The sequence below is a fragment of the Oncorhynchus gorbuscha genome, linkage group LG06 (genome assembly GCF_021184085.1).
Source record: "Oncorhynchus gorbuscha isolate QuinsamMale2020 ecotype Even-year linkage group LG06, OgorEven_v1.0, whole genome shotgun sequence".
NCBI lineage: Eukaryota > Metazoa > Chordata > Actinopteri > Salmoniformes > Salmonidae > Oncorhynchus > Oncorhynchus gorbuscha.
Window position 1 is genome coordinate 29,831,571 of NC_060178.1, and position 26,206 is coordinate 29,857,776.

General features: G+C 43.4%; 1 protein-coding gene across 4 annotated transcripts; it reads right to left on the reverse strand.

Annotated features, from left to right (window-relative positions):
- Window positions 1-26,206, reverse strand: LOC124037808 (protein zyg-11 homolog). 4 transcript variants are annotated; one of them, XM_046352882.1, is made up of 18 exons: window positions 25,772-26,201; window positions 23,870-24,035; window positions 23,488-23,699; window positions 23,080-23,397; window positions 19,954-20,067; window positions 19,483-19,599; window positions 19,230-19,370; window positions 18,914-19,090; window positions 18,688-18,752; window positions 15,624-15,723; window positions 15,352-15,402; window positions 8,880-9,041; window positions 2,799-2,846; window positions 2,051-2,248; window positions 1,845-1,897; window positions 1,612-1,709; window positions 618-821; window positions 1-533 (listed from the first exon to the last, which is right to left on the reverse strand). In XM_046352882.1, the coding sequence occupies exons 1-18, from the start codon at window positions 25,898-25,900 to the stop codon at window positions 517-519; spliced, it is 2,370 nt and encodes a 789-aa protein (XP_046208838.1). In that variant the 5' UTR covers window positions 25,901-26,201; the 3' UTR covers window positions 1-516. The 4 variants fall into 4 exon arrangements, with proteins under 4 accessions (XP_046208838.1, XP_046208839.1, XP_046208837.1 ...); XM_046352883.1 differs by having other exon boundaries at window positions 23,080-23,699; window positions 25,772-25,831; window positions 26,078-26,147; XM_046352881.1 differs by having other exon boundaries at window positions 8,880-9,038; window positions 23,080-23,699; window positions 25,772-26,206.

Here is a 26,206-nt window from a genome sequence, read left to right on the forward strand (position 1 = left end):
ACTATCATTCTACAATGTAGAAAATAGTAAAAAATAAATAAAAACCCTTGAATGAGTAGGTGTGTACAAACTTTTGACTGGTACTGTAGGTGGATGTGGTGGATTGAGATGCATCAAATGCAAAAAAACTTCTATAGTTTAAATTAACAGATTTTTATGGTGATTATTTCATTATAAATAGATTTACGTGGGGGCATAGACATCGACCGTAGTGTTTTAACCAACAACTATTTTCTTAGCATTTTGTTTTCCATAATATTAATTTACTTATCAGTAGCATGCATAAGTAGCCACATAGTACTACTTTTGCTTACCAAACTCTAGAAAACATAGCAAGGTGTGTGTGCAAAGAAATGCATAGTTTCTGTCCTCTCATTCACTTTACAGCACCACCTTCAGACAGGATGGGGGGTGACAAGGTGTCCGTCCTCACCCCTGTCTAATGAACGCACTCACGCACACACATACACTTTCAATGGCCTCTTGTCCTGAAGGTAGCAGTGGGATAGGTTCTGATCAGGGCTCGTCACCCTCTGGAGGAGGAAAACAGAAACATTTTAACATGACTTTTAACATGTTCTGAAATAACACACTTCAAATAATTGTGTGTGTCTCACCTTTGTGTGTGTGGGGTTGTAGCGGGCAGCGGGTGTGTGTGTGTGTCTGTGTGGTCTGCCTGGTGCGAGCTTGGTGGCGCTGCAGGCTCTCCAGAATGCTCTCGGCCAATCGCATGACGTCTGCGTGGGTGTCAGGGTGTGTCTGGACCTTCTCCAACTGATGCAGACCTCCCTCCTCCAGCAGCATACTGCAGTACCGAGGGGCTGAAGGAGTTCAGAGAGATTACACTCACATCAATTATAGAAACTTTAAGATAGTGGTACGTGTGTCTCACCGTTCTACACTGGAGACAGGCAGATAGGGGGATGTGTATGTGTCTCACCGTTCTACACTGGAGACAGGCAGATAGTGGGATGTGTATGTGTCTCACCGTTCTACACTGGAGACAGGCAGATAGTGGTATGTGTGTATCACCGTTCTACACTGGAGACAGGCAGATAGGGGGATGTGTATGTGTCTCACCGTTCTACACTGGAGACAGGCAGATAGGGGGATGTGTGTCTCACCGTTCAACACTGGAGACAGGCAGATAGTGGGATGTGTATGTGTCTCACCGTTCTACACTGGAGACAGGCAGATAGGGGGATGTGTATGTGTCTCACCGTTCTACACTGGAGACAGGCAGATAGGGGGATGTGTATGTGTCTCACCGTTCTACACTGGAGACAGGCAGATAAGGGGACAGGCAGATGTGTATGTGTCTCACCGTTCTACACTGGAGACAGGCAGATAGGGGGATGTGTATGTGTCTCACCGTTCTACACTGGAGACAGGCAGATAAGGGGATGTGTATGTGTCTCACCGTTCTACACTGGAGACAGGCAGATAGGGGGATGTGTATGTGTCTCACCGTTCTACACTGGAGACAGGCAGATAGGGGATGTGTATGTGTCTCACCGTTCTACACTGGAGACAGGCAGATAGGGGGATGTGTATGTGTCTCACCGTTCTACACTGGAGACAGGCAGATAGTGGGATGTGTATGTGTCTCACCGTTCTTGCTGCAGACATGCTGCATGGCCCAGGCCGCCCACAGTTGAACTCCTGGGGTGTGGAAACACTCCAACAGGGGGAAGAAAGGGTTAAAGGACCTACAGGGAAAGAGGGATGAGAGGTGGAGGAGGGTGGAGATCATTAACACTCAGGCTGCATCTCAATACTTTACAGTGTAATTCCTCTCCTTTTGCGAGTGTATGGGCTTGTAAAGGTGTGTTCTGGGGTCACACCTGTAGGCCACCATCTCACATGCTGGTGTCGGCCACTTCAGGATGGTAGAGTGCTAGAGGAGAGAGAGAGAGAGACACAGAACATGAGCCACATTTATGAACACATGAAGGTGGTGGGATAAAATTACAAATCACTTTGAAAACACACATACGTGAACACACGCAAACAGACACGCACACAGACGCCCTCCCCACACACCACACACCAGTTGTTCTAGCAGGTCAGACCTCAGTGTGATACTGAGTGTCCAAGCAGCCTCTCCTCTGGAGGTGAGGTGGGCCAGGATCCCAGCAGCGAAGTAGGACACCTCCACCTCAGGGCTGTGGAGCAGGGAGCAGATGTGATCCAGGAAGCCCTGAACCATCAGCTCCACATGCAGCTCCCCAACCTCCGCTATGTTATTCTAAGGAGAGGCAGAGCCACAAAGTCAGCTCCTCCACTGTTCTACATCACTTCAAACAGGACGATTCAAACACTAAAACAACGGTATTGTCAGTATAGCTTCAGCTGAATTCACTAAGACCCTGTCCAGAAACACCCCCCTATGCACTCTGGCCACCTAGGGCTACCAGGGTTGGATGTCCACCTAGGGATACCAGGGTTGGATGTCCACCTAGGGCTACCAGGGTTGGATGTCCACCTAGGGATACCAGGGTTGGATGTCCACCTAGGGCTACCAGGGTTGGATGTCCACCTAGGGCTACCAGGGTTGGATGTCCACCTAGGGATACCAGGGTTGGATGTCCACCTAGGGATACCAGGGTTGGATGTCCACCTAGGGATACCAGGGTTGGATGTCCACCTAGGGATACCAGGGTTGGATGTCCACCTAGGGCTACCAGGGTTGGATGTCCACCTAGGGATACCAGGGTTGGATGTCCATCTAGAGCTACCAGGGTTGGATGTCCACTAGAATAAATACACGCATTCATTCAGGGTTCACTATGACTCACCAGCAGCCCCAACACCTTCTGTTGGATGGAAGACTCAGAGGGGAATGACTGCAGAGAGAAAGAAAGAGGAAAAGAAAGAGGCATGAGTGAGTCAGCTTACACTTTAGGGTGACAGAGAGAGCGTAACTAGCACTTAGATAAACAGCTCTAGGGTCTGTGAGTGTGTGTGTTTGTTCACTTGCACCCACCCGCAATGGCTAAATAACCCACCTGCAATCGCCCGACCATTACACTGAGCATACAAAACATTAAGGACACCTGCTCCTTCCATGACAGACTGATCAGGTGAATCCAGGTAAAAGGTATGATTCCTTATTGATGTCACTTGTTAAATCCACATCAATCAGTGTCGATGAAGGGGAAGGGACAGGTTAAATAATTGTGTATGTGTGCCATTCAGAGGGTGAATGGGCAAGACAAAAGATTTAGGTGCCTTTGAATGGGGTATGGTAGTAGGTGCCAGGAGCACCGGTTTGAGTGTCAAGAACTGCAACACTGCTGGGTTTTTCACTCAACAGTTTCCCATGTGTATCAAGAATGGTCCACCACCCAAAGGACATCCAGCCAACTTGACACAACTGTGTGAAGCATTGGAATCAACATGGGCCAGCATTCCTGTGGAACGCTTTCGACACCTTGTAGAGCACACGCCCCGACGAATTGATGCTGTTTGAGGGAAAAGGGGGGGGTACAACTCAAGACAGTACTGTGCAGCCTTCTTCATCGACCTGGCCAAGGCTTTTGACTCTGTCAATCACCGCATTATTAAATCGGCAGACTCAATAGCCTTGGCTTCTCAAATGACTGCCTCGCCTGGTTCACTGACTACTTCTCAGATAAGAGTTCAGTGTGTCAAATCGGAGGGCCTGTTGTCCGGACCTCTGGCAGTCTCTATGGGTGTACCACAGGGTTCAATTCTCGGGACGACTCTGTATATATCAATGATGTCGATCTTGCTGCTGGTGATTCTCTGATCCACCTCTATGCAGACGACACCATTCTGTATACATCCGGCCCTTCTTCGGACACCGTGCAAACAAACCTTCAAACGAGCTTCAATGCCATACAACACCCCTTCCGAGGCCTCCAACTGCTTATAAATGCAAGTAAAACTAAGTGCGTGCTCTTCAACCAATTGCTGCCTACTAGCATCACTACTACGGACGGTTCTGACTTAGAATATGTGGACAACTACAAATATCTAGGTGTCTGGTCAGACTGTAAACTCTCCTTCCAGACTCACATTAAGCATCTCCAATTCAAAATTAAATAAAGAATCGGCTTCCTACTTTGCAACAAAGCCTTCACTCATGCTGCCAAACGTACCCTTGTAAAACTGACTATCCTACCGATCCTTGACTTCAGCGATGTCATTTACAAAATAGCCTCCAACGCTCCACTCAGCAAATTGGATGCAGTCTATCACAGTGCCATCTGTTTTGTCACCAAAGCCCCATATACTACCCACCTCTGCGACCTGTATGCTCCCGTTGGCTGGCCCTCGCTACATATTCGTCGCCAAATCACTGACTCCAGGTCATCTACAAGTCCATGCTAGGTAAAGCCCCGCTTTATCTCAGCTCACTGGTGAACATAGCAACACCTACCCGTAGCCCGAGCTCCAGCAGGTATATTTCGGCCTTTTTTTCCAGTTCTCTGCTGCCAATGACTGGAACGAATTGCAAAAATGACTTAAGCTGGAGTCTTATATCTCCCTCTCTAACTTTAAGCATCAGCTGTCAGAGCAGCTTCCAATCACTATACCTGTACAACACCAATCTGTAAATAGCACACCCAACTACCTCATCCCCATATTGTTACATATCCTCTTGCTCTTTTGCACCCCAGTATTTTTCTATTGACTTTATGTTTTTTTGTGTAACTGTGTTGTTTTGACGCACTGCTTTGCTTTATCTTGGCCAGGTCGCAGTTGTAAATGAGAACTTGTTCTCAACTGGCCTACCTGGTGAAATAAAAGGTAAAATAAAAATAAATATTAGGAAGGTGTTCTTAATGTTTTGTATACTCAATGCAGTGGCGAATTTGGAATGTAAAGCGAGGAAGAGAAAAAATAGTTGGGATGCATGCCAGCAAAGCCAATACACAACACTAAACAATACATTAATTGCACTATAACGCTGACAAACTGTGCCCACAAACTGTTAGGGCCTAAAGCTGTCCCAACACCGTACCACTGCTACACCAGGCTATCAGCGGAGCCTTGTCTTGCAGCGAAACAGTTCATTCAGCCTCATTTATAAAAAAAAAACATAGCTGATATGGCTGACTTGCTTAAAACAAATGTGGTTCTACTGACAATTGAGATGTACAAACTATGGCATAACAGGACGACAAGCAGATAATTGAAATGACGGATTGCCTCTTAACACATTAATAAGCGAGCTAGGACGGACATTGTCAATATAACTACTTCTTCAGATCTTTTGAAATGTAGAGCAACAGAATTCAGAACTTGGCCCGTTCTTACAGTAAAGCCCTGTATACCAAGTCAGAACCGTAGGATAAATAAAGGGGGCATATAAGCAGACAATGAAAGCTCTCACAATATTCCATGATTACATTTCTCTAAAAACAGGTTATAGGCTACATGTGCACCTCCAAGTCAGAACAGTAGGCGAAATTAAGAGGGGAAAATAGACCAAATTATTAGGGTGAGGCACATGGGCTACTAACATCTTACTACACAACATACACTTATGTATACTGTAACTAAGGAAGTAATACTATCTCCCTGGCATATTACATAATTTATGCAGCAGAATACAAGACATTTGTGACCTTGTTGTGCTGTGCTCACTTGAACAGGAAGGTGGAGCAGCAGTCCTTCGTGGGCAAATTTTGTCACCAAACTTTGTCATCAAAAGTCTGACATTCTCTGGATTTATGGTGCTTTCAAGACAACTGGGAACTCTGCAAAAAACAAGGTCGAATTATGATGACTTCAGTGATCTTCAGGTCGTAGCGCTAGAAAGAGGCCCGAGTTCCCGACTTACAATTCCGAGTTGGATGACCGTTCAAAACGTATTTTCCCAGTCAGGGCTAGTTTTCCCCCCAAGTACGCAGTTGTCTTGAACTCACTGAAGTTAGATTTCCCAGTTCCGAGGTTAACAGGTGTTTTGAGCGCGGCAGAAATCATGCTGGATTGACAGCATGGTCAATGTTGAATGTTTATCATTTTAAGTTTGGAACAGAGACCCTGAAACCCAGACTTGGAACCACACACCCACTGAACTGAATAGCAGGTTAGTGATTGCTTTGCAATGCTTGCAGTTAGCCAATGATTCCTTCCAAACCACTCACTGTTGAATTTGCGATTGACTTGATTCATGATGATGACTGCTAGCTAATATTTTGAAAGCATAATGTTGACATGATCAGTCCAATCAAACTTCAGGTAGATATAACGTGATTTGATGTAATTTTATTTGTGGGCAATGACCTTGAGCCTTGTAATGTAAATATATGGCAGCACACAAAGGGCTTGAATTTCGAGCTCTCCCTGTAGAGTTTGTGGTGACTTAGTGTCCCCATGTGTGACAGAACACTGAGCTAATCATGGCCTAACTAGAGAACATTACCAGCACCTAAGCTCCATATTTTCTGCTGGCTGCCCCACCACCACAGAAAGCACTGAGCTAGGCTGAAACACCTGCATTTTGGAGCTGCCTTACTCAAGAAAGCAAAAAAGAGACCATGTTTATTTTTTGCAAAAAATGTGGGGCTCAAAAGCCTCACCTGCACTGAATGACGGGTAGACACTGACCCAATGTGTGATAGTGACAATCCCGAGGTGGTGGGCCGTCAGGGCCAGCAAGGCCTTCTCTGCTGGCCTAAACAACATCAGAATATAATTAAAAAATAATATATATATATATATATTTTCCCACAAATATGTATTCAATTATTCCCCAGAGTAAGAGTTATACTCTTCATTTCATAGCTTTCCTCTTGGTTGCACTGCTTCCAGCCCCAGGTTGAGATTTGGAGGGCTGGTCTTTATGTTAGATCTTTTATCCAATCATATTCATCATGTGTTGCCAGGGGTCTAAAATCTGCCCTCAGGCCTTCAGAATCAACAGTGCGGGCACTTGTAGCTTGAAGTGAATGGAAAGAAACATTTAGTGTCAACCAATCAGCTTTAGAGTTGGTTATTGTACGCCTGCTGGCTGGCTCCAGTGTTACACAGGAGCCAGCTAGCAGGCGTAGTGCGTGCACGTCTTTTGATTGGATTACCAATATTGAGAGGCAGGTCCTATGGGCAGGTCTATGCAGAACCTCAGAACTAGGAAACTGAATTTTATAAACAAATTCATTTGAGTACTACTAGGCTGTTTTTTCAACCCACAATGGCGGAAGGAGGAGAAGATATCGATTTGGTCGAGGATATAATTTAACGCCATTCTCAAGACAAACTTTTCAAGAAAAGTTAGACATTGTAAGGAGAGGTCGCCCGACGCCGACGCTACAAAGCCTGTCACAGGCGGGAAAGGGGTTCGTTCGCCACTTTCAAAGTTCCAACTACAAGCGCTATCGATGGCTCACAGGCTCCGAGAAGCACTGCAAACTGTACTGCTGGGAATGCTTTGGATTTGGTGTTTGGAGCCACACTGGCTTTGCAAACTTGAGTTGTCTAACCAAGGCAGCAATGAGACACCAAAGTACGGCTGGGCACTTACAAGCAATGGTGCTTTTGAAAACTTTTGGGGACACCCGAGTGGATCTACAGCTCAACGAACAAGCGCGCAGGGCAACGGAGCTGCACAATGAAAAGGTGAAGAAAAATAGGGAAATATTTAAAAGACTCATTGATTGTGTCATGTTTTTGGGTGACGCCTGGTTATACTGCGTTTCTGTCTAAATGTAGTGTCTAGAGCCATGGCATCATAATGATGGTAATAAGAGGTGGATTAATTCGGGTGGGACTGTGTAGGACCTCACTGAAGGCCCAGGCCTCAGGCCCACGGCACGCCACTGCAATCCCGCCAATATAGAAAATGCATTGAGATGTTGAGATTACTGCTTATAATTTCAGAGATTCTCTGTGCAAATTTGTTTTTAATATTTTTTTTTATATTTAACTAGGCAAGTCAGTTAAGAACAAATTCTTATTTACAATGACAGCCTAGGAACAGTGGTTTAACTGCCTTGCTCAGGGGCAGAAGGACCGATGTTTTACCTTGTCAGCTCGGGGATTCGATCTTGCAACCTTTCGGTTACTAGTCCAACGTGCCACAAGGCTACCTGCCGCCAAATGACATCAGTTTGACCGGTAGTAAAGAAATAGAAAGCTGTGAAAAACGACCCAACATGTTTCTGATAACATTTCAGTTCGGCTTGGATGCATATTTTAGTGGTTGAAATACTAAATCAGCTGTTATGACGCTGATGAAGATAGATATACCTGTAGAGGTGCTAACTGCACATGTGCATTCTCTTAAGATGCTGAAAGAAAGAAAGAAATCATATTTTTCCACTCCGGTTCCCGAGTAAAAATGTTGCCTCCATTTAGTGTATAATTTTACTGCAAGAAATGCTTAATTCTGCAGGAGTTAATAATAAGGCTATATGAACAGTAGGTTACATTTACCTTGACATGCCATAGGCCTATTTGAAGTACACATCTTGTGACTGTTGAATTTGTATAGTGCCTCACAATCACACATAACAGCTTTTCTCTTATTGAATTAAACTCCGACATTGTCCTCTTTGCCCCTGTGGATCGATGTTAATGAACTTTTTCTGCCCGTTCCCAAAAGCATTTGGTGATTGGCGTGTAGGCTATTTGGTGTGCGTACAGTTTGGGCCTCAAGTTTAGCCTTACGCACTAATGCCAGACAAGTTTTTCTTTCATTATTTTAGGCTATAGCCTATAGATGTAAATTGCACAAGAATGATACATTTATGGATTCTTTAAGATATTGTTGTTTTCCCTTTATTCAACCCACCCAGCCACCCTTCTTCCACACAATATTTAATGACCCTTAACCCACCCGTGGATATAACTACAGGGACTGTGGGTTATGAGTCAACCTGTGCATCACGAGTGTGTGTGTGTACTACCTCCAGTACTTTGATGAACAGATCCAGTCCCTGGTTCTCTATAAAATGGCGGCAGGTGGTTGGTGATTCGTCAGTGAGGTTCCAGAGCGCGCTCAGTGTGAACTTGAGGGTGGCGTCCACCACGCCCTGGGTAGCCTTCTGATGCACAATGTGGAGAAGCTGCTGCAGAGGGGGGAGAGAGAGACAGAGACACACACAGAGCGAGAGTCAGATATATACAGCGAAGAGAGAGAGAGGGGGTAGAAAGAGTGAAGTGGGATAGAGATGGTGAACATTACAGTCTTAAAATTATTATTATTATTGATTTTTTTACACCCTGCAAACAGCAATGGACCCTTTTTGGTATTTTATTAGGATCCCCAGTAGCTGTTGCTAAAGCAGCTGCTACTCTTCCTGGGGTACACACAAAACATGACATAATACAGAACATTAAAAGACAAGAACAGCTCAAGGTCAGAACTTCATGAATGTAAAAACAGCACACAGCCTACTTATCAATACATACACACAAAATATCTAGGTCGGGCCGGGCGCAGTGCATGCTGACAAGGTCGCTAGGTGAACAGTGTTTCCGCCGACACATTGGTGCGGCTAGCTTACGGGTTAAGTGGGCATTGTGTCAAGAAGTAGTACGGCTTGGTGGTGTTGTATTTGGTTGGGTTGAGTTCTGATACCACGAAATTGGGGAGAGAATGGGGTAAAACATTTTTTTAAATAAAACTTTGAAGAGAAGAGGCCCTAGAGGGCTGTTCTGCGGTACACCACACCTTACATGTTTGACATTAGAGAAGTTCTCATTAAAGAAAACCTTTTGAGTTCTATTAGATAGATAGCTCTGAATCCACGATATGGTAGAGGTTGAAAACCATTAAATAAAAGTTCTCAACAGGTATGGTCAAATCAAAGGCTGCACAGAAATCTAAATCAAATCTAGATCCCACCATCTTATTTTAATCAATTTCTTTCAACCAATCATCAGTAAATTTGTATCAGTGCTGTGCACTTTGCGTGTCCTCTATAAGCATGTTAACAGAGAAATAGCATTGTTTTTGGTCAAATACCATTTTGTACAACAGCTTGCTAAAAGCTTGCAGCAAGCTGATAGGTCTGCTGTTAGGTCTGCTGTTAGATCCAGTAAAGAACACTTTATCCCTCTTGGGTAGCGAAATGACTTTGGCTTCCCTCCAGGGCTGAGGAGATACACCTTCGACTCAGATTAAAAATGACAGATAGGAGTGGCTATAGTCAGCTACCATCCTCAGTATCTTTCCATCTAAGTTGTCAATGCCAAGAGGTTTGTTATTATTGATAGATAACAAATAAGGGCACTTTCCCACCTATTAGTTCCCGCTCATAAAACAATTTTCCCCAGGACAGCGGAGTCAATCAGCATTTTTAAGGAATACCTGGATAGGATAAAGTAATCCTTCTCAAAAATATGTTGCACTATTGCTGTTCCACTGGATGTCATAAGGTGAATGCACAATTTGAAGTAATCAAATTAAAATAATTGATAGATAACAACATCAAATTTCCTGGTTTTGTTTGATAATCATTAAAATAATTGGCAACATCAAATGATAAGACATCTGATTTGATGAAAGTTGAATTTGTCTTTATGCCCATAATTTAATTTAAAGCACATCAAAGATCTTGCCACCATTCTTTATACTTAATTGATCTTGGCTTTATAACAGTTTCTTCTTTTTGTTGAGTTTAGTCACATATTTCTCAGTAAGTCAGATGTGCAGCCAGGCCTATTAGCTACTCCTTTTGCCCCAACTCTTTCAACTATAGTTTTACAAGTCCTCTTCAAACTATGGAGCCTTAACACTTCCGACAGTCAGTTTCTTAAAAAGGTGCATGTTTATCAATAACTGGAAGAAGCAATTTCATAAAAAATCATCAAGTGCAGCGTTTGGATGCTCCTTATTAATCACATCAGATCAACAAATATCGCTTTACACCATCAACATGAGTCACAGCTAAATCTTTTGAATGATCTCTTATACACTATTTTAGTCCAGCTTTTGGAACGACGGCTTTCCTAGATATAGTCACTATATTGTGATCACTGCATCCAATGGGTACAGGTTTAGAACAAAGTTCTACAGTATTAGTAGAAATGTGATAAATACATGTGGATGATCTTGTTCCTGTAGTGTTTGTAAACAACTTGGTAGGTTGATTAATAACCTGAACCAGATTACAGGCACTGGTTACAGAGGGAAGCTTCCCACTGAGTTGACAGCTTGATGAAAACCAGTCAATATTCAGGTCCCCAAGAAAGTAGACCTCTGTTTACATCACATACTACCAAGCATTTCACACACATTATTTAGATACTGACTTGGTACTTGGTGGTCTACAGCAACATCCCGAAAGACTAGGCATGTGAATCTGCCTCATCTAAACTTCAAATGAGATCTTCTCTAAGCAATGCAGGGATATGGCTTTTAATATGCAGTGCATTCAGAAAGTATTCAGACCCCTTCCCTTTTTCCACTTTGTCACTTTTTTATTTTTTTACCTTTATTTAACCAGGCAAGTCAGTTAAGAACACATTCTTATTTTCAATGATGGCCTCAGAAAAGTGGGTTAACTGCCTGTTCAGGGGCAGAACGACAGATTTGTACCTTGTCAGCTCGGGGGTTTGAACTCGCAACCTTCCGGTTACTAGTCCAACGCTCTAACCACTAGGCTACGCTGCCGCCCCCGTTACAGCCTTATTTAAAATGGATGAAATAAAAATCTACACACAATACCCCATAATGACAAAGAAAAAACATGTTTGTTTTTTAATTGTAAAAAAAAAGTATTTACATAAGTATTCAGAGCCTTTGCTATGAGACTCGAAATTGAGCTCAGGTGCATCCTGTTTCCATTGACCATCATTGAGATGCTTCTACAACTTGATTGGAGTCCACCTGTGGTAAATTCAATTGAATTGGACATGATTTGGAAAGGCACACACCTGTCTATATAAGGTCCCACAGTTGACAGTGCAAAAACCAAGCCATGCATGAAAATGACAGGACTCTCATCGTTTTAAGTGGGAGAACTTGCACAATTGGTGGCTGACTAAATACGTTTTTGCCCCACTGTAAATAAAATAAAATCACCTTGAGTGGCCCAGCCAGTGGACTTGAACCACATCGAACATCTCTGGAGAGATCTTAAAATAGCTGTGCAACGACACTCCTATCCAACCTGACAGAGCTTAAGGAGGATCTGCAGAGAAGAATGGGCGAAACTCCCCAAATACAGGTGTGCCAAGCTTGTAGCATAATACCCAAGAAGACTAGAGGCTGTAATCACTGCCAATGGTGCATCAACAAAGTACTGAGTAAAGGGTCTGAATACTTCTGTAAATGTAGACAATTTAAATTTTTAATACAATTTCTAAAAAAACATTTTTTGCTTTGTCATTATGGGGTATTGTATGTTGATTAAATGAGTGGGAAAACAATCAATTTTAGAATAAGGCTGTAATGTTACAAAATGTGGAAAAAGTGAATACTTTCCAAATGCACTGTATATAGCAACACCTCCCCCATAAGCATTACTGTCTCTAATATATAGATGTTATATCCTTGTATTATTACTGCTGTATCAAAAGAATTATCTAAGTGAGTCTCAGAAATTACTAATATATTAATGTTATCTGATGTTAGCAAGTTATTGATTTCATGAACCTTATTTCTAAGGCTATATATATTAATATGGGTTATTTTCAGCCCTTTCCAGGGTAGCGCCTCAGAAATAGACATAATATGGAAAATAACAAAGCAAGAGAAAGAACAAAAATCAGCAGTCGATTAATCAGTTGGTGTGTGTGTGTGCGCTGCGGAGGTTGAAGCTATGAACCCATAGGCTTGACTCTCTCATCCCTTCCAGGCTTTTGGGAGGGTGGGAGGACAATGAGCTTGTCATAGCGGATGGAAGCAACGTCCCCACGTGCTCTAGCAGCTTTCATGGCAGGAATAAGTTATTTTCTCTTGTGGTGCACAGCTTCTGGATAGTCCTCGTTGAGGAGATCCTCTCAAATTCTGGGCTCTTTCTAGAACAAATACCTTGTCCTTGAACCTCAGGAACATGACCACTATCGGGCCTGTCACCTGGGTCGGTGGTGGGTTTTCCAGTCCTGTGGGCATGCTCCATCTTCAGTTTCTCCAAGACAATTTACCTCACTTCGTCTTCAGACTCCGTCCATGTCTCGTGGAGATTCTGCAATTCCGTCCACAGCTATCTTATTCCACCCTGATTGTTCCTCTAAATAATAAGATTTCTCCATCATTATCATGGATTCACATATAGAACTGATGTCCTCTCTCAATGACTTCTCCTGTCTAAACTCATCGAGCTGACCCTGGGACAACTGCAAAATGTTCTTCAGGTCCTGGACCTCTCTGGTCAGGCCGGCCATTATTTTATTAGTTGACTCCACCAGTATTTGGATACAACACTTGAAACTATTTTCTTGTTGTTGTAACAAATGCTTGTAGAACTATTTTTGTTCATTTAAAAGATTCTTCACCTGTGATCGAGAGACACCACTGTCCTCAACGGTACTCCCACCGGCTTTGGTCTTTTTCATGGTAGCAACGTAGGCTATGCCGTTACTCCTTGTTGCTCCTTGCTGTTACTCCGCTAAGACCCGGTCCTTTTGTTACTGTTGCAGCATTTTCCCAAAAAGCCCAACTACCCATTCAACCACTGGTAAAATCCCCTCACAATGATCTCAAACTCTGTTTCTAATACACAATGAAAGTAAACACAGACTACCCCTTGTTAATGTTGTAGTGGACTGTCATGACAATTGCTTCATGGGAAACTGGTAAATTATGTTTGTCGTGTAGCTAGCCACTGAATGACTCAGTATTCACTGTCAGCATGCAGTCAAAGCTAATAACCACTTTAGGAGCTAACTAATGCTCTTAAATCGTATCCTGACATCAACAGCAGATGGGAGTTGTATTCATAACATTAACATACATAAAGAAAACAAGTTATATTAAGTGGCTAGCGAGCTTGTCACGGTATCTCTGTGCATTCAAATTGTAATCGATTAAATGCAATTGTGTTCGTTGCCCGTAGCATATGCCTACCCATACCAGAACCCCACCACCACGGGGCACTCTGTTCACAACGTTGACTTCAGCAAACCGCTCGCCCACACGATGCCATCTGCCCAGTACAGTTGTAAGCAGGATTCATCTGTGAAGAGTACACTTCCAGCATGCCAGTGGCCATAGAAGGTGAGCATTTGTCCACTGAAGCTGGTTATGATGCCAAACTGCAATCAGGTCTAGACCCAGGTGAGGACGACGAGCAGACAGATGAGCTTCCTTGAGATGGGTTCTGACAGTTTGTGCAGAAATTCTTCAGTTGTGCAAACCCCCAGTTTCATCAAATGTCGGGTGGCTGGTCACAGATGAACCCGCAGGTAAAGAAGCCGGATGTGGAGGCCCTGGGATAGCATGACTAGACATGGTCGAAGGTTGTGAGGCCAACATCGAAGGTGGCTTATGGTAGAGGAAATTAACATTCAAGTCTCTGGCAACAGCTCTGGTGGACATGCATACAGTCAGCATGCCAATTGCACGCTCCCTCAAAACTTGAGCCATTTGTAGTATTGTATTTGAGAGGCCATTTATTTTCCCCAGCACAAGGTGCACCTGTGTAATGATGATGCCGTTTAATCAGCTTCTTGATATATAATGCTCACTAATAGGGATGTAAACAAATTTGTGTACCAAATTTGAAAGAAATAAACTTTTTATGCACATGGAAAGTTTCTGGGATATTTTAATTCAGCCATTTAAAAAAAAACTCTGTCCATTGGAGCCATGCGATTGGTTGCCCAGAATTCTGGGGTGGGGCTTAGCGAAGGGTCAATAATTTAAAAGGGGAAAGTGTACACAGCATAGAATCATTAGGAACAACTACTCTTTCCATGACACAGGTGAATCCAGGTGAAAGCTATCCCTTATTAATGTCACTTGTTAAATCCACTTCAAATCAGTGTAGATGAAGGGGAGGAGACAAGAATGATTTTTATGCCTTGAGAACGTGTGCAATTCAGAGGGTGAGTGGGAAAGACAAAATATTTAAGTGCCTTTAACAGGGTATGGAAGTAGGTGCCAGGCGCACCGGTTTGAGTGCGTCAAGAACTGTAACGCTGCTGGGTTTTTCACGCTCAACAGTTTCCCGTGTGCATCAAGAATAGTCCACCACTCAAAGTACACTCAGCCAACTTGACACAACTGTGGGAAGCATTGAAGTCAACATTGGCCAGAATCCCTGTGGAACGCTTGACACCTTGTAGAGTCCATGCCCAGACGAATTAAGGCTGTTTTGAGGGCAAAAGGGGGTGGAACTCAATAATTGATAAATGTTACTACTGTTTTGTACACTCAGTGGAGCAGTTTGAATGGAGGGTGTAAAATATGTGTTTAGTGAACAGTTTTACCTTCACTATGAAGAGCTCTGCTCCCAGCTGTGCCGTCTGTTCTGTAGACAACTGAAGTTAAACACACAAATGTTAGTAAAGGCCAAACCGTAGACACATTTGTAATGCATTATTATGCGCGCGCGCACACACACACACACACACACACACACACACACACACACACACACACACACACACACACACACACACACACACACACACACACACACACACACACACACACACACACACACACACACACACACACACACACACACACACACACACACCTTGGCAGCCAGTATAGAGATGATAGCCACAGCCATCCTCTGCATGTTCTGGTCCTCATGGTTACATAACCACTGCATCACCAGCTTAGCTGCTTCAAACCTGTAATATAGACCACACACACACACACTGTACAACGGATACGCATATACACTGTACATACTACGTTTCTTGTCAGAAATAGGGCTCTATTTTCGGCTGGCGGTAAGAAGGCGCAAGTGTCAAACGCACCTTAGTTTGCAATTTCGTCATGTAAAAACGGCCTCACAGCCCTTTAGCCAGGTTTGGCAATTTCCCTGTCTAACTTCATCAGCTCGCTTGCGCTGAGGTGGGAGGGGTGAAAATACTTGGGTGTCCTTAAAAATATGCGCCAATATGCCAATTTCAGCAAGTGCAACTAGGGATATTTAAGACCAACCAAAAGCGGGTCTTAGCGGTAACGCAATTGGATATTGCATCGATTTTGCCAGTAGTGGTGCACACAGTAGCCTTTATTACATCACCAATGTTTAATTAAAATATTGCAAGCAGCAAAATAGACATTACCCTTTTTAAAATGTATATTGAACATAATTTTTGTCCAGCTTCTGTGAAACATTTGGACTCATTATATGCGATAACATTGAATGAAAGTTGTCTGACTGTAGGAAGCCTGTTTAGGAACACAAATTTATTTTAAAAAGACTGCTTAGGGAGCGGTAAAAATGTACACAATTGTTACCCGGAGGAAAATGGGAGGGTCATGCTTTTTCAATTACGTCAAAAATTACACTTTCCTCTCTTGGCCCCAACTGTCAAATTCCAATCACTGTCAGTGGTGCTGAATGCATTTGAAAGCTATATTTGCCTGTTTGTTGACCTTTCAAGTGGCAGTCACTACTGGCCCTATCAACAGTCAACAGCAATGGTAGGCTATAGCTACATATATAGGAGATGTAACAGTGAGTGGACGTTCCACCTTTCTCTTTATATTGGATATTTCCCCAGCTCTTTTGTATGTAAAAACCCTCCATAGTCTACGTTGCCTTAGGCATCATATTATATGCTGTAACTGTATTTAGTCATAGCTTAATTAAAAGCAAGTTGTTCAATTTTATTCGAATTATTCACTGTCATTTTAGGCCTTATCGATAGTGAATTTAATCTTGCTTATTGACAGCGTTTGGCATGCCCATGGCTCAGACATAATGCATTTTACAGTAGCTTTATGTCAGTGAGAATGCTATGTTACCAATATATTTCCATATTAATGCCATTCAATTGCTGTTCAAAAACATGTCCAATATTTTTCAGCAACTATGGGACATGCCTACATTTTGTTATGTTGTTTCTGTAGGTTATTTAACAAACTAGGCTATAACAGACTAACATTCTAATTGGAATTGACGCAACACACAAAAGACCCTAAATACACAATTTGAAGCAACCACATATTTAGCCACAGAGCACATTATGATTTACTAGTGAGGGGTCAAGTCTCGACAAATCTTCAACTTGTTTATTCATCAAAACTAGAGGTCGAATATTCCCAGGTAAGAAGTTTTAGGTTGTATTTATTGTAGGACATTTTCTCTCTATACCATTTGTATTTCATATACCTTTTGACTATTGAATGTTCTAATAGGTACTTTAGTTTTGCCAGCCTAATCTCAGGAGTTGATAGGCTTGAAGTCATAAACAATGCTTGAAGCATTGCGAAGAGCTGCTGGCAAACGCAGTAATGTGCTGTTTGAATGAATACTTACGAGCCTGCTGCTGCCTACCACCTCTCAGTCAGACTGCTCTATCAAATCAGACTTAATTCTAATATAATAACACACAGAAATACGAACCGTGGTCATTAATATGGTAAAATACGGAAACTATCATTTAAAAAACAAAATGTTTATTCTTACAGTGAAATACAGAAGTGTTCCGTATTTTATCTAACGGGTGGCATCCATAAGTCTAAATATTGCTGTTACATTGCACAACCTTCAATGTTATGTCATAATTACGTAAAATTCTGGCAAAACTGTTGCATTTTCCCTGACTCTGCATGCAATGAACACAAGAGAAGTGACACAATTTCCCTAGTTTAACATTGTATTCTAACATGAATTTCTTTTCACTAAATATGCATGTTTAAAAATATATACTTTTGTGTATTGATTTTAAGAAAGGCATTGATGTTTATGGTTAGGTACATTCGTGCAACGATTGTGCTTTTTTCCCGCAAATGCGCTTTTGTTAAATCATCCCCCGTTTGGCGAAGTTGGCTGTCTTTGTTAGGAAAAAATAGTCTTCACACAGTTTGCAACGAGCCAGGCAGCCCAAACTGCTGCATATACCCTGACTCTGTTGCACAGAACGCAAGAGAAGTGACAATTTCCCTAGTTAAAATAAATTCATGTTAGCAGGCAATATTAACTAAATATGCAGGTTTAAAAAGATATACTTGTCTATTGATTTTAAGAAAGGTGTTGATGATTATGGTTAGGTACACATTGGTGCAACGACAGTGCTTTTTTCACGAATGCGCTTGTTAAAGCACCCATTTGGCGAAGTAGGCTGTAATTATATCAATTATATGCCATGCAGGACAAGCTAGATAAACTAGTAATATCATCAGCCGTGTGTAGTAAACTAGTGATTATGTTAAGATTGATTGTTTTTAATAAGATCCGTTTAATGCTAGCTAGCACCTTAGCGTGGCTCCTTGCTGCACTCGCATAACAGGTAGTCAGCCTGCCACGCAGTCTCCTCGTGGAGTGCAACGTAATCGTCCATGATCGGTGTCCAAAAATGCAGATTACCGATTGTTATGAAAACTTGAAATCAGCCCTAATTAATCGGCCATTCCGATTAATCGGTCGACCGCTATACAAAACCCATCCCTTTCACACTACCGCCAACTATTGCCCACATAATTCTGATAGTGAAATTAGCAAAAATATTTCTGACAAACCCCTGAACCTATAGTGCACTTAGATTTACCATTGCGTTAGGTTTATTCAAACAGAGCTCATAATCTTAAGGGATAAATGTATCTACAGTAAGTCAACGTAACTAAAAATGTACGTGTACCTGTTGAAGGGAACCTCCTGCAGTATGCGGTCACTGCACAGAGAGAGCAGGCAATTCTTCTGCAACTGGAAAGATAGGATCCAAGATGGCAGTCAGAGACCAAACAAAACAAAACACACACTCTGGCCTCGTCCTCAAACAGGCCCTAACCTGTCTGTGTTTGCAGATGGGAAGAAACTGAATATGTGTAAACAATTTGATGGAGAAGGTGAGAGTGTGTGTGCACCTGTTGGTGGTTAGGGAAGGTACACATGGCCTCCAGCAGTAGTTGAGTGACTGTGCCCAGCAGTCTAACAGGTATGCCCGCTGCCAGGTCCTGCTTGGTCAGGTTAAACACACATGCACTGGCTGCCAACTGGACGTTCAGGGTGGCAGGGTGGTTCTTCATCCCCAAAACTACCAACTAAAGACAACAATAGAGGGCGAGAGAGATAGGGAGAAGAAATTACTTTCTAAAAAGTTGTACCACTGACTAAGAGCCAGGCTGCAGTAAGATTTAGGTGGAGGTGAAGGAGACAGAATGACAAAGTGTGTGTGTGTACCTTGAGTATGTCAGGGCGTGGTTTCTCCATGACGTGTGTGAGACTGAAGAGATGAAACAGAGCCTCTCTGACAAAGCCCTCCCTCTCACTGTAGCGACGCAGCGCCTCACAGATCTGAGTCTCATTGGCCTCTCCTGTCACCTGTCACAGAGGACATACACAACACGTAGTGCTCTCAATATGCTGCTTCCTCTACACAAAAGCAACATAGCAAGAGAGACAGAGAGAAAAAAAAACAGACAGTGAGACCCACCTTGAGGCTGCCCTTTCCATTGAGGAAGTTAGAGAAGCCAGCGTCTGTAGCCAGCAGACCAACAAAGGTCATCCCTGGACGCTCCTCTACAAACGCCTTGACCGCCGCATCCGTCACCTGGCATAACACACGCACCAGGTAAACACTCTACCCCAGGGTCCCCAACTACATTCACCCGTGAGCGGATGATCGGGGGACCAGAACAAAATTGCAAATTGACCATAAGAATCGCCAAAAGACTTAGCATTTGACAAAAACAGATGCCTCTGTATTCATGAGTGAGAATACCTGGGAACAGATTTCGTAAATGAAAATCAATTTGTGCTGATTTTACAGTCTTTATGTCCAGCAGCGAAAATCCCAATAGGCTCGGGCCGCCGATGGGTGAACCCTGCACTACACACACAGCCAGGTCTGCAATACACCCACTCACAACTCTAGTCAACTAAACTCATAGTCTGTCTCCAGTACCTGTTTGCGTCCAGACACATCCAGCGAGACCAGAGCAGGCAGGATCCCAGGCTCACCCAGCAGCTGATGAGCCACGTCTGATGTGAACTGTTTATCATCACTGATGTCCAGGTGCTGCATGGTTAGGTACACACACACACACACACAATTATTGTGTATCATAAGTAAAACCATTAGAGCACCGCAAGTAAAGTTCAGGGATAGCTAACAATCACTGTGACGGATCACTAAAAAGGTTTCAGAAACTTGGCTCAGCAATGCACACTACATGACAAAAAGTATGTGGACACCTGCTTGTCGAACATCTCATTCCAAAAATAATAGGAATTAATATGGAGTTGGTCCCCCCTGTGGTGCTATAACAGCCTCCACTCTTCTGGGAATGCTTTCCAATAGATGTTGGAACATTGCTGCGGGGACTTGCTTTCATTCAGCCACAAGAGCATTAGTGAAGTCGAGAACTGATGTTGGGGCGATTTAACCCTGGCTCGCAGTCAGCGTTCCAATTCATCCCAAAGGTGTTCGATGGGGTTGAGGTCAGGGCTCTGTGCATCCAGTCAAGTTCTTCCAGATCGATCTTGACAAACCCTCGCTTTGTGCACGGGGGCATTGTCATGCCGAAACAGGAAAGGGCTGTCCAAATGTTTCCACAAATTTGGAAGCATAGAATCGTCTATGTAATGTAATTGTATGCTGTATCGTTAAAATTTCCCTTCACTGGAACTAAGGGACCTAGCCCGAACCATGAAAAACAGCCCCAGACCATTATTCCGCTTCCACCAAACTTTACAGTTGGCACTATGCATTGAGGCAGGTAGCGTTTTCCTGGCATCTGCCAAACCCAGATTCGTCCTTCGGACTCCCAGATGGTGACGCGTGATTCATCACTCCAGAGAAAGCAGTTCTACAGCTCCAGAGTCCAATGGCAGCAAGCTTTACACCACTCCAGCCGACACTTGGCATTGCGCATGGTGATCTTAAGCTTGTGTGCGGCTGCTCGCCCATGGAAACCCATTTCATGAAGCTCCCAACGAACAGTTATTGCGCTGACGTTGCTTTTAGAGGCAGTTTGGAACTTGGTTGTGAGTGCTGCAACCGAGGACAAACAATTTATATGCGCTACGCGCTTCAGCAATTGGCGGTCCCGTTCTGTGAGCTTGTGTGGCCTACCACTTCATTTTTGCCCCTAAACGTTTCCACTTCACAATAACAGCACTTACAGTTGACTGGGGCAGCTCTAGCAAGGCAGAAATGTGACAAACTGACTGGTTGGAAAGGTGGCATCCTATGACAGTGCCATATTGAAAGTTACAGGTCTTCAGTAAGGCCATTCTAGTGCCAATGTTTGTATATGGAGATTGCATGGCTGTGTGCTGAGTTTTATACACCTGTCAGCAACAGGTGTGCCTGAAATGACAGAATCCACTAATTTAAAGGGGTGTCCACATATTAGTATGTATATGTACAGTTGAAGTCGGAAGTTTACATACACTTAGGTTGAAGTCATTAAAACTTGTTTTTCAACCACTCCAAAAATGTCCTGTTAAACTAAAGTTTTGGCAAGTCGGTAAAGACAACTACTTTGTGCATGACACAAGTAATTTGTCCAACAATTGTTTACAGACAGATTATTTCACTTATAATTCACTGTATCACAATTCCAGTGGGTCAGAAGTTTACATACACTAAGTTGACTGTGCCTTTAAACAGCTTGGAAAATTCCAGAAAATTATGTCATCGCTTTAGACGCTTCTGTTAGGCTAATTAACATAATTTGAGTCAATTGGAGGTGTACCCGTGGATGTATTTCAAGGCCTACCTTCAAACTCATTGCCTCTTTGCTTGACATCATGGGAAAATCAAAAGAAATCAGCCGAGAATCAGCCAAGACCTCCACAAGTCTGGTTCATCCTTGGGAGCAATTTCCAAACGCCTGAAGGTACCACGTTCATCGGTACAAACAATAGTACGCAAGTATAAACACCATGGAACCACGCAGCCGTCATACCACTCAGGAAGGAGACGCATTCTGTCTCCTAGAGATGAACATTCTTTGGTGACAAAAACGCAAATCAAACTCAGAACAACAGCAAAGGACCTTGTTTCCTCCAGCATCTTCACGGGTACAAAAGTATCTATATCCACAGTAAAATGAATCCTATATCGACATAACCTGAATGGCCACTCAGCAAGGAAGAAGCCACTGCTCCAAAACCGCCATAAAAAAGCCATACTATGGTTTGCAACTGCACATGGGGACAAAGATCGTACTTTTTGTCCTCTGGTCTGATGAAACAAAAATAGAACTGTTTGGCCATAATGACCATCGTTATGTTTGGAGAAAAAGGGGGAGGCTTGCAAGCCGAAGAACACCATCCCAACCGTGAAGCACAGGGGTGGCAGCATCATGTTGTGGGGATGCTTTGCTGCAGGAGGGACTGGTGCACTTCACAAAATAGATGGAATCATGAGGAAAGAAAATGATGTGGATATCAGTCAGGAAGTTAAAGCTTGTTCGCAAATGAGTCTTCCAAATGGACAGTGACCCCAAGCATACTTCCAAAGTTGTGGCAAAATGGCTTAAGGACAATGTCAAAGTATTGGAGTGGCCTTCACAAAGCCCTGACCTCAATCCTATAGAAAATTTGTGGGCAGAACTGAAAAAGCGTGTGCAAGCGCGTAGGCCTCCAAACCTGACTCAGTTACACCAGCTCTGTCAGGAGGAATGGACCAAAATTCACCCAACTTATTGTGGGAAGCTTGTGGAAGGCTTCCCGAAACATTTGACCCAAGTTAAACAATTTAAAGGCAATGCTACCAAATACTAATTGAGTGTATGTAAACTTCTGACACACTTGGAATGTGAGGAAAGAAATAAAAGATGAAATAAATAATTCTCTCTACTATTATTCTGACATTTCACATTCTTAAAATAAAGTGATGATACTAATTGACCTAAGACAGGGAATTTGTACTTGGATTAAATGTCAGGAATTGTGAAAAACTGAGTTTAAATGTATTTGGCTAAGGTGTATGTAAACTTCAACTGTATATATGTATATTACACACACCTTATAGTGGAGGAAATCAATGTAAAACTTCAGTATCAGAGCTGTCCCCACCCACCTGCAGTGCCTCCAGTTGTCCAATGACAGACAGTAGCTGGGCAGTGCTCATCTCCAGCCTCTTCAGCTGGTGTAGTGTTAGTGACCTCAGCCTCTCTTTGAGACCCAGTAGAGGGTTGAGGTTGGTCACGGAGGTGTTGGACAGGTCCAGGCTCTCCAGGCGGGACAGGGAACACACATCAGCCAGCCCAGAGTCGTAGAAGTCAACATTGGCCAGGGAGAGGGACCGCAGCCCCTGGAGAGAGCTGAAACAGTGACATGACGGTTCCTCCAGAGAGGACATGGTCAGACCTGTAAGGACCAACCGTTGCAAGCTCTCCTGGGGGGGAGAGGGAGAAGGGGGAGAGTGAGAGAAGATTAGTGTTTGTGGGTATCTAACTGCTGGAGGCTCTCTTATTAGTGTGCTTACCCGGCAGTGTTTGTTGGAGGCAAGGCCATGTAGTATGTCAGAGATTGTGAGGTCAGCGTTGACCCTAGCAGCGTCCAGCTCCAGCAGGCGGTGAGGACAGAGAGCTCTCTGGAACGCCTCGGCAGAGATACGGGCCGTACGAATACACGCACGACGCAGCCGAAGGTACTCACTGCTACGAAACACTCCTACTGTACTGTCATTCAACAGACCTAGAAACACACACATACACACCTTTTTTGTTAGAACGGAGACAAAATAATTTAAGGAATTAGCTCATTACTGCTCTAGACACTGCCTGTTTTGTGTTTTCTACTAATGATCAACGTAAGGATCAAAGCTTGGATCTGTGACGGTTGACTACTTCATCCTCCTTGCTCACCTTCAGTGGCCATCTTAGCCAGCAGCTGGTCAGCTAGCTCCTGGGGAAACAGCAGAGAGTCTCTGAGACAGAGAGATCCATCAGCATGCTTCACACAGAACCTCTCCAGGTTCCTACTGACGTAGGACAGACACAGATCCGTCAGAGATGCAGGGGATGCCTCATCCTGGAACACACAAGGCAAGAGATCACCATTAGACACTTATGCCCGCACTTCAAGGCAGTATTCCCAAATGGCATACCAAACATTTGAATAGTTATAATGTCCAAAGTTAAAATAGTCGCCAATGAGACCTGTTATCCAGATACACACAGGAGGAGGTAGAGAACGTCTGGTGGTGGTAATTTGTAAAATAAATAAATAATAATAACAGACACCTCCAGCTAAGGACTCGACTCTTTTCTCTGTGTATATCAATGATGTTGCTCTTGCTGCGGGCGATTCCCTGATCCACCTCTACGCAGACGACACCATTGTATACACTTTCGGCCCGTCATTGGACACTGTGCTATCTAACCTCCAATCGAGCTTCAATGCCATACAACACTCCTTCCGTGGCCTCCAACTGCTCTTAAACGCTAGTAAAACCAAATGCATGCTTTTCAACCGATCGCTGCCTGCACCCGCATGCCCGACTAGCATCACCACACTGGATGGTTCCGACCTTGAATATGTGGACACCTATAAGTACCTAGGTGTCTGGCTAGACTGCAAACTCTCCTTCCAGACCCATATCAAACATCTCCAATCGAAAATCAAATCAAGAATCGGCTTTCTATTCCGCAACAAAGCCTCCTTCACTCACGCTGCCAAGCTTACCCTAGTAAAACTGACTATCCTACCGATCCTCGACTTCGGCGACGTCATCTACAAAATTGCTTCCAACACTCTACTCAGCAAACTGGATGCAGTTTATCACAGTGCCATCCGTTTTGTCACTAAAGCACCTTATACTACCCACCACTGCGACTTGTATGTTCTAGTCGGCTGGCCCTCGCTACATATTCGTCGCCAGACCCACTGGCTTCAGGTCATCTACAAGGCTATGCTAGGCAAAGCTCCGCCTTATCTCAGCTCACTGGTCACGATGGCAACACCCATCCGTAGCACGCGCTCCAGCAGGTGTATCTCATTGATCATCCCTAAAGCCAACACCTCATTCGGCCGCCTTTCGTTCCAGTACTCTGCTGCCTGTGACTGGAACGAATTGAAAAATCGCTGAAGTTGGAGACTTTTATCTCCCTCACCAACTTCAAACATCAGCTAGCTGAGCAGCTAACCGATCGCTGCAGCTGTACATAATCTATTGGTAAATAGCACACCCATTTTCACCTACCTCATCCCCACAGTTTTTATTTATTTACTTTTCTGCTCTTTTGCACACCAATATCTCTACCTGTACATGATCATTTATCACTCCAGTGTTAATCTGCAATATTGCAATTATTCGCCTACCTCCTCATGCCTTTTGCACACATTGTATATAGACTGCCCATTTTTCTACTGTGTTATTGACTTGTTAATTGCTTACTCCATGTGTAACTCTGTGTTGTCTGTTCACACTGCTATGATTTATCTTGACCAGGTCGCAGTTGCAAATGAGAACCTGTTCTCAACTAGCCGAACTGGTTAAATAAAGGTGAAATAAAAATAAATAAATAAAAAGGACAGGTTTAACTAGCCAGCAACGTAACGTTCGCGATCGTCGTGGATCAAATTTCATCAGGTACCGTTATATAGCTAGCTTGCAAGTTACTGATTTGCTCTCGAAAACCCAAGGCATTCTGCCTTATCCCAAGGTAGCTCGTTAGTGTCTATGAATAGCTAGCTAACGTTAACTGTATGCCTTTTTAGATCAATGCACTACTGAATTTTAGAAATGTAAATCGAAAAAAACTCACCATGTTCAAAGAATTGAAGGCCATATCATGCACAGTGAAACAAACGGGAAGGCTCGACACCTGACAAAAAATAAATATAGCTTTAGCCCCGGCTCGTCTTGTTAACTTGCTACTGTACCTAGATAGCATAATCTAGCTGAAACTAGTTGTTGCGAAGAGCTAACAACTAACGTTAGCTAGCAGCTAGCTAACTTGTTGGTACGAAAAGAGATGTTCCTGCAACATTTTCAGACCATGTCCGTTAGTTAACGGGGCTAATACTTCTCTCTAAATCAACACACAGCCAGTTTGAACGTAAACATTCACCGGAGAAAACGATACATGTAGCTATTTTTGTTGACAGACAGTAACAAAGGTCATGACACAGGAAGTACATCACCAGCTAGGAAGCTATTATTTACAGTCTATGCTAGGAATATACAGGGCGCTTTCGAG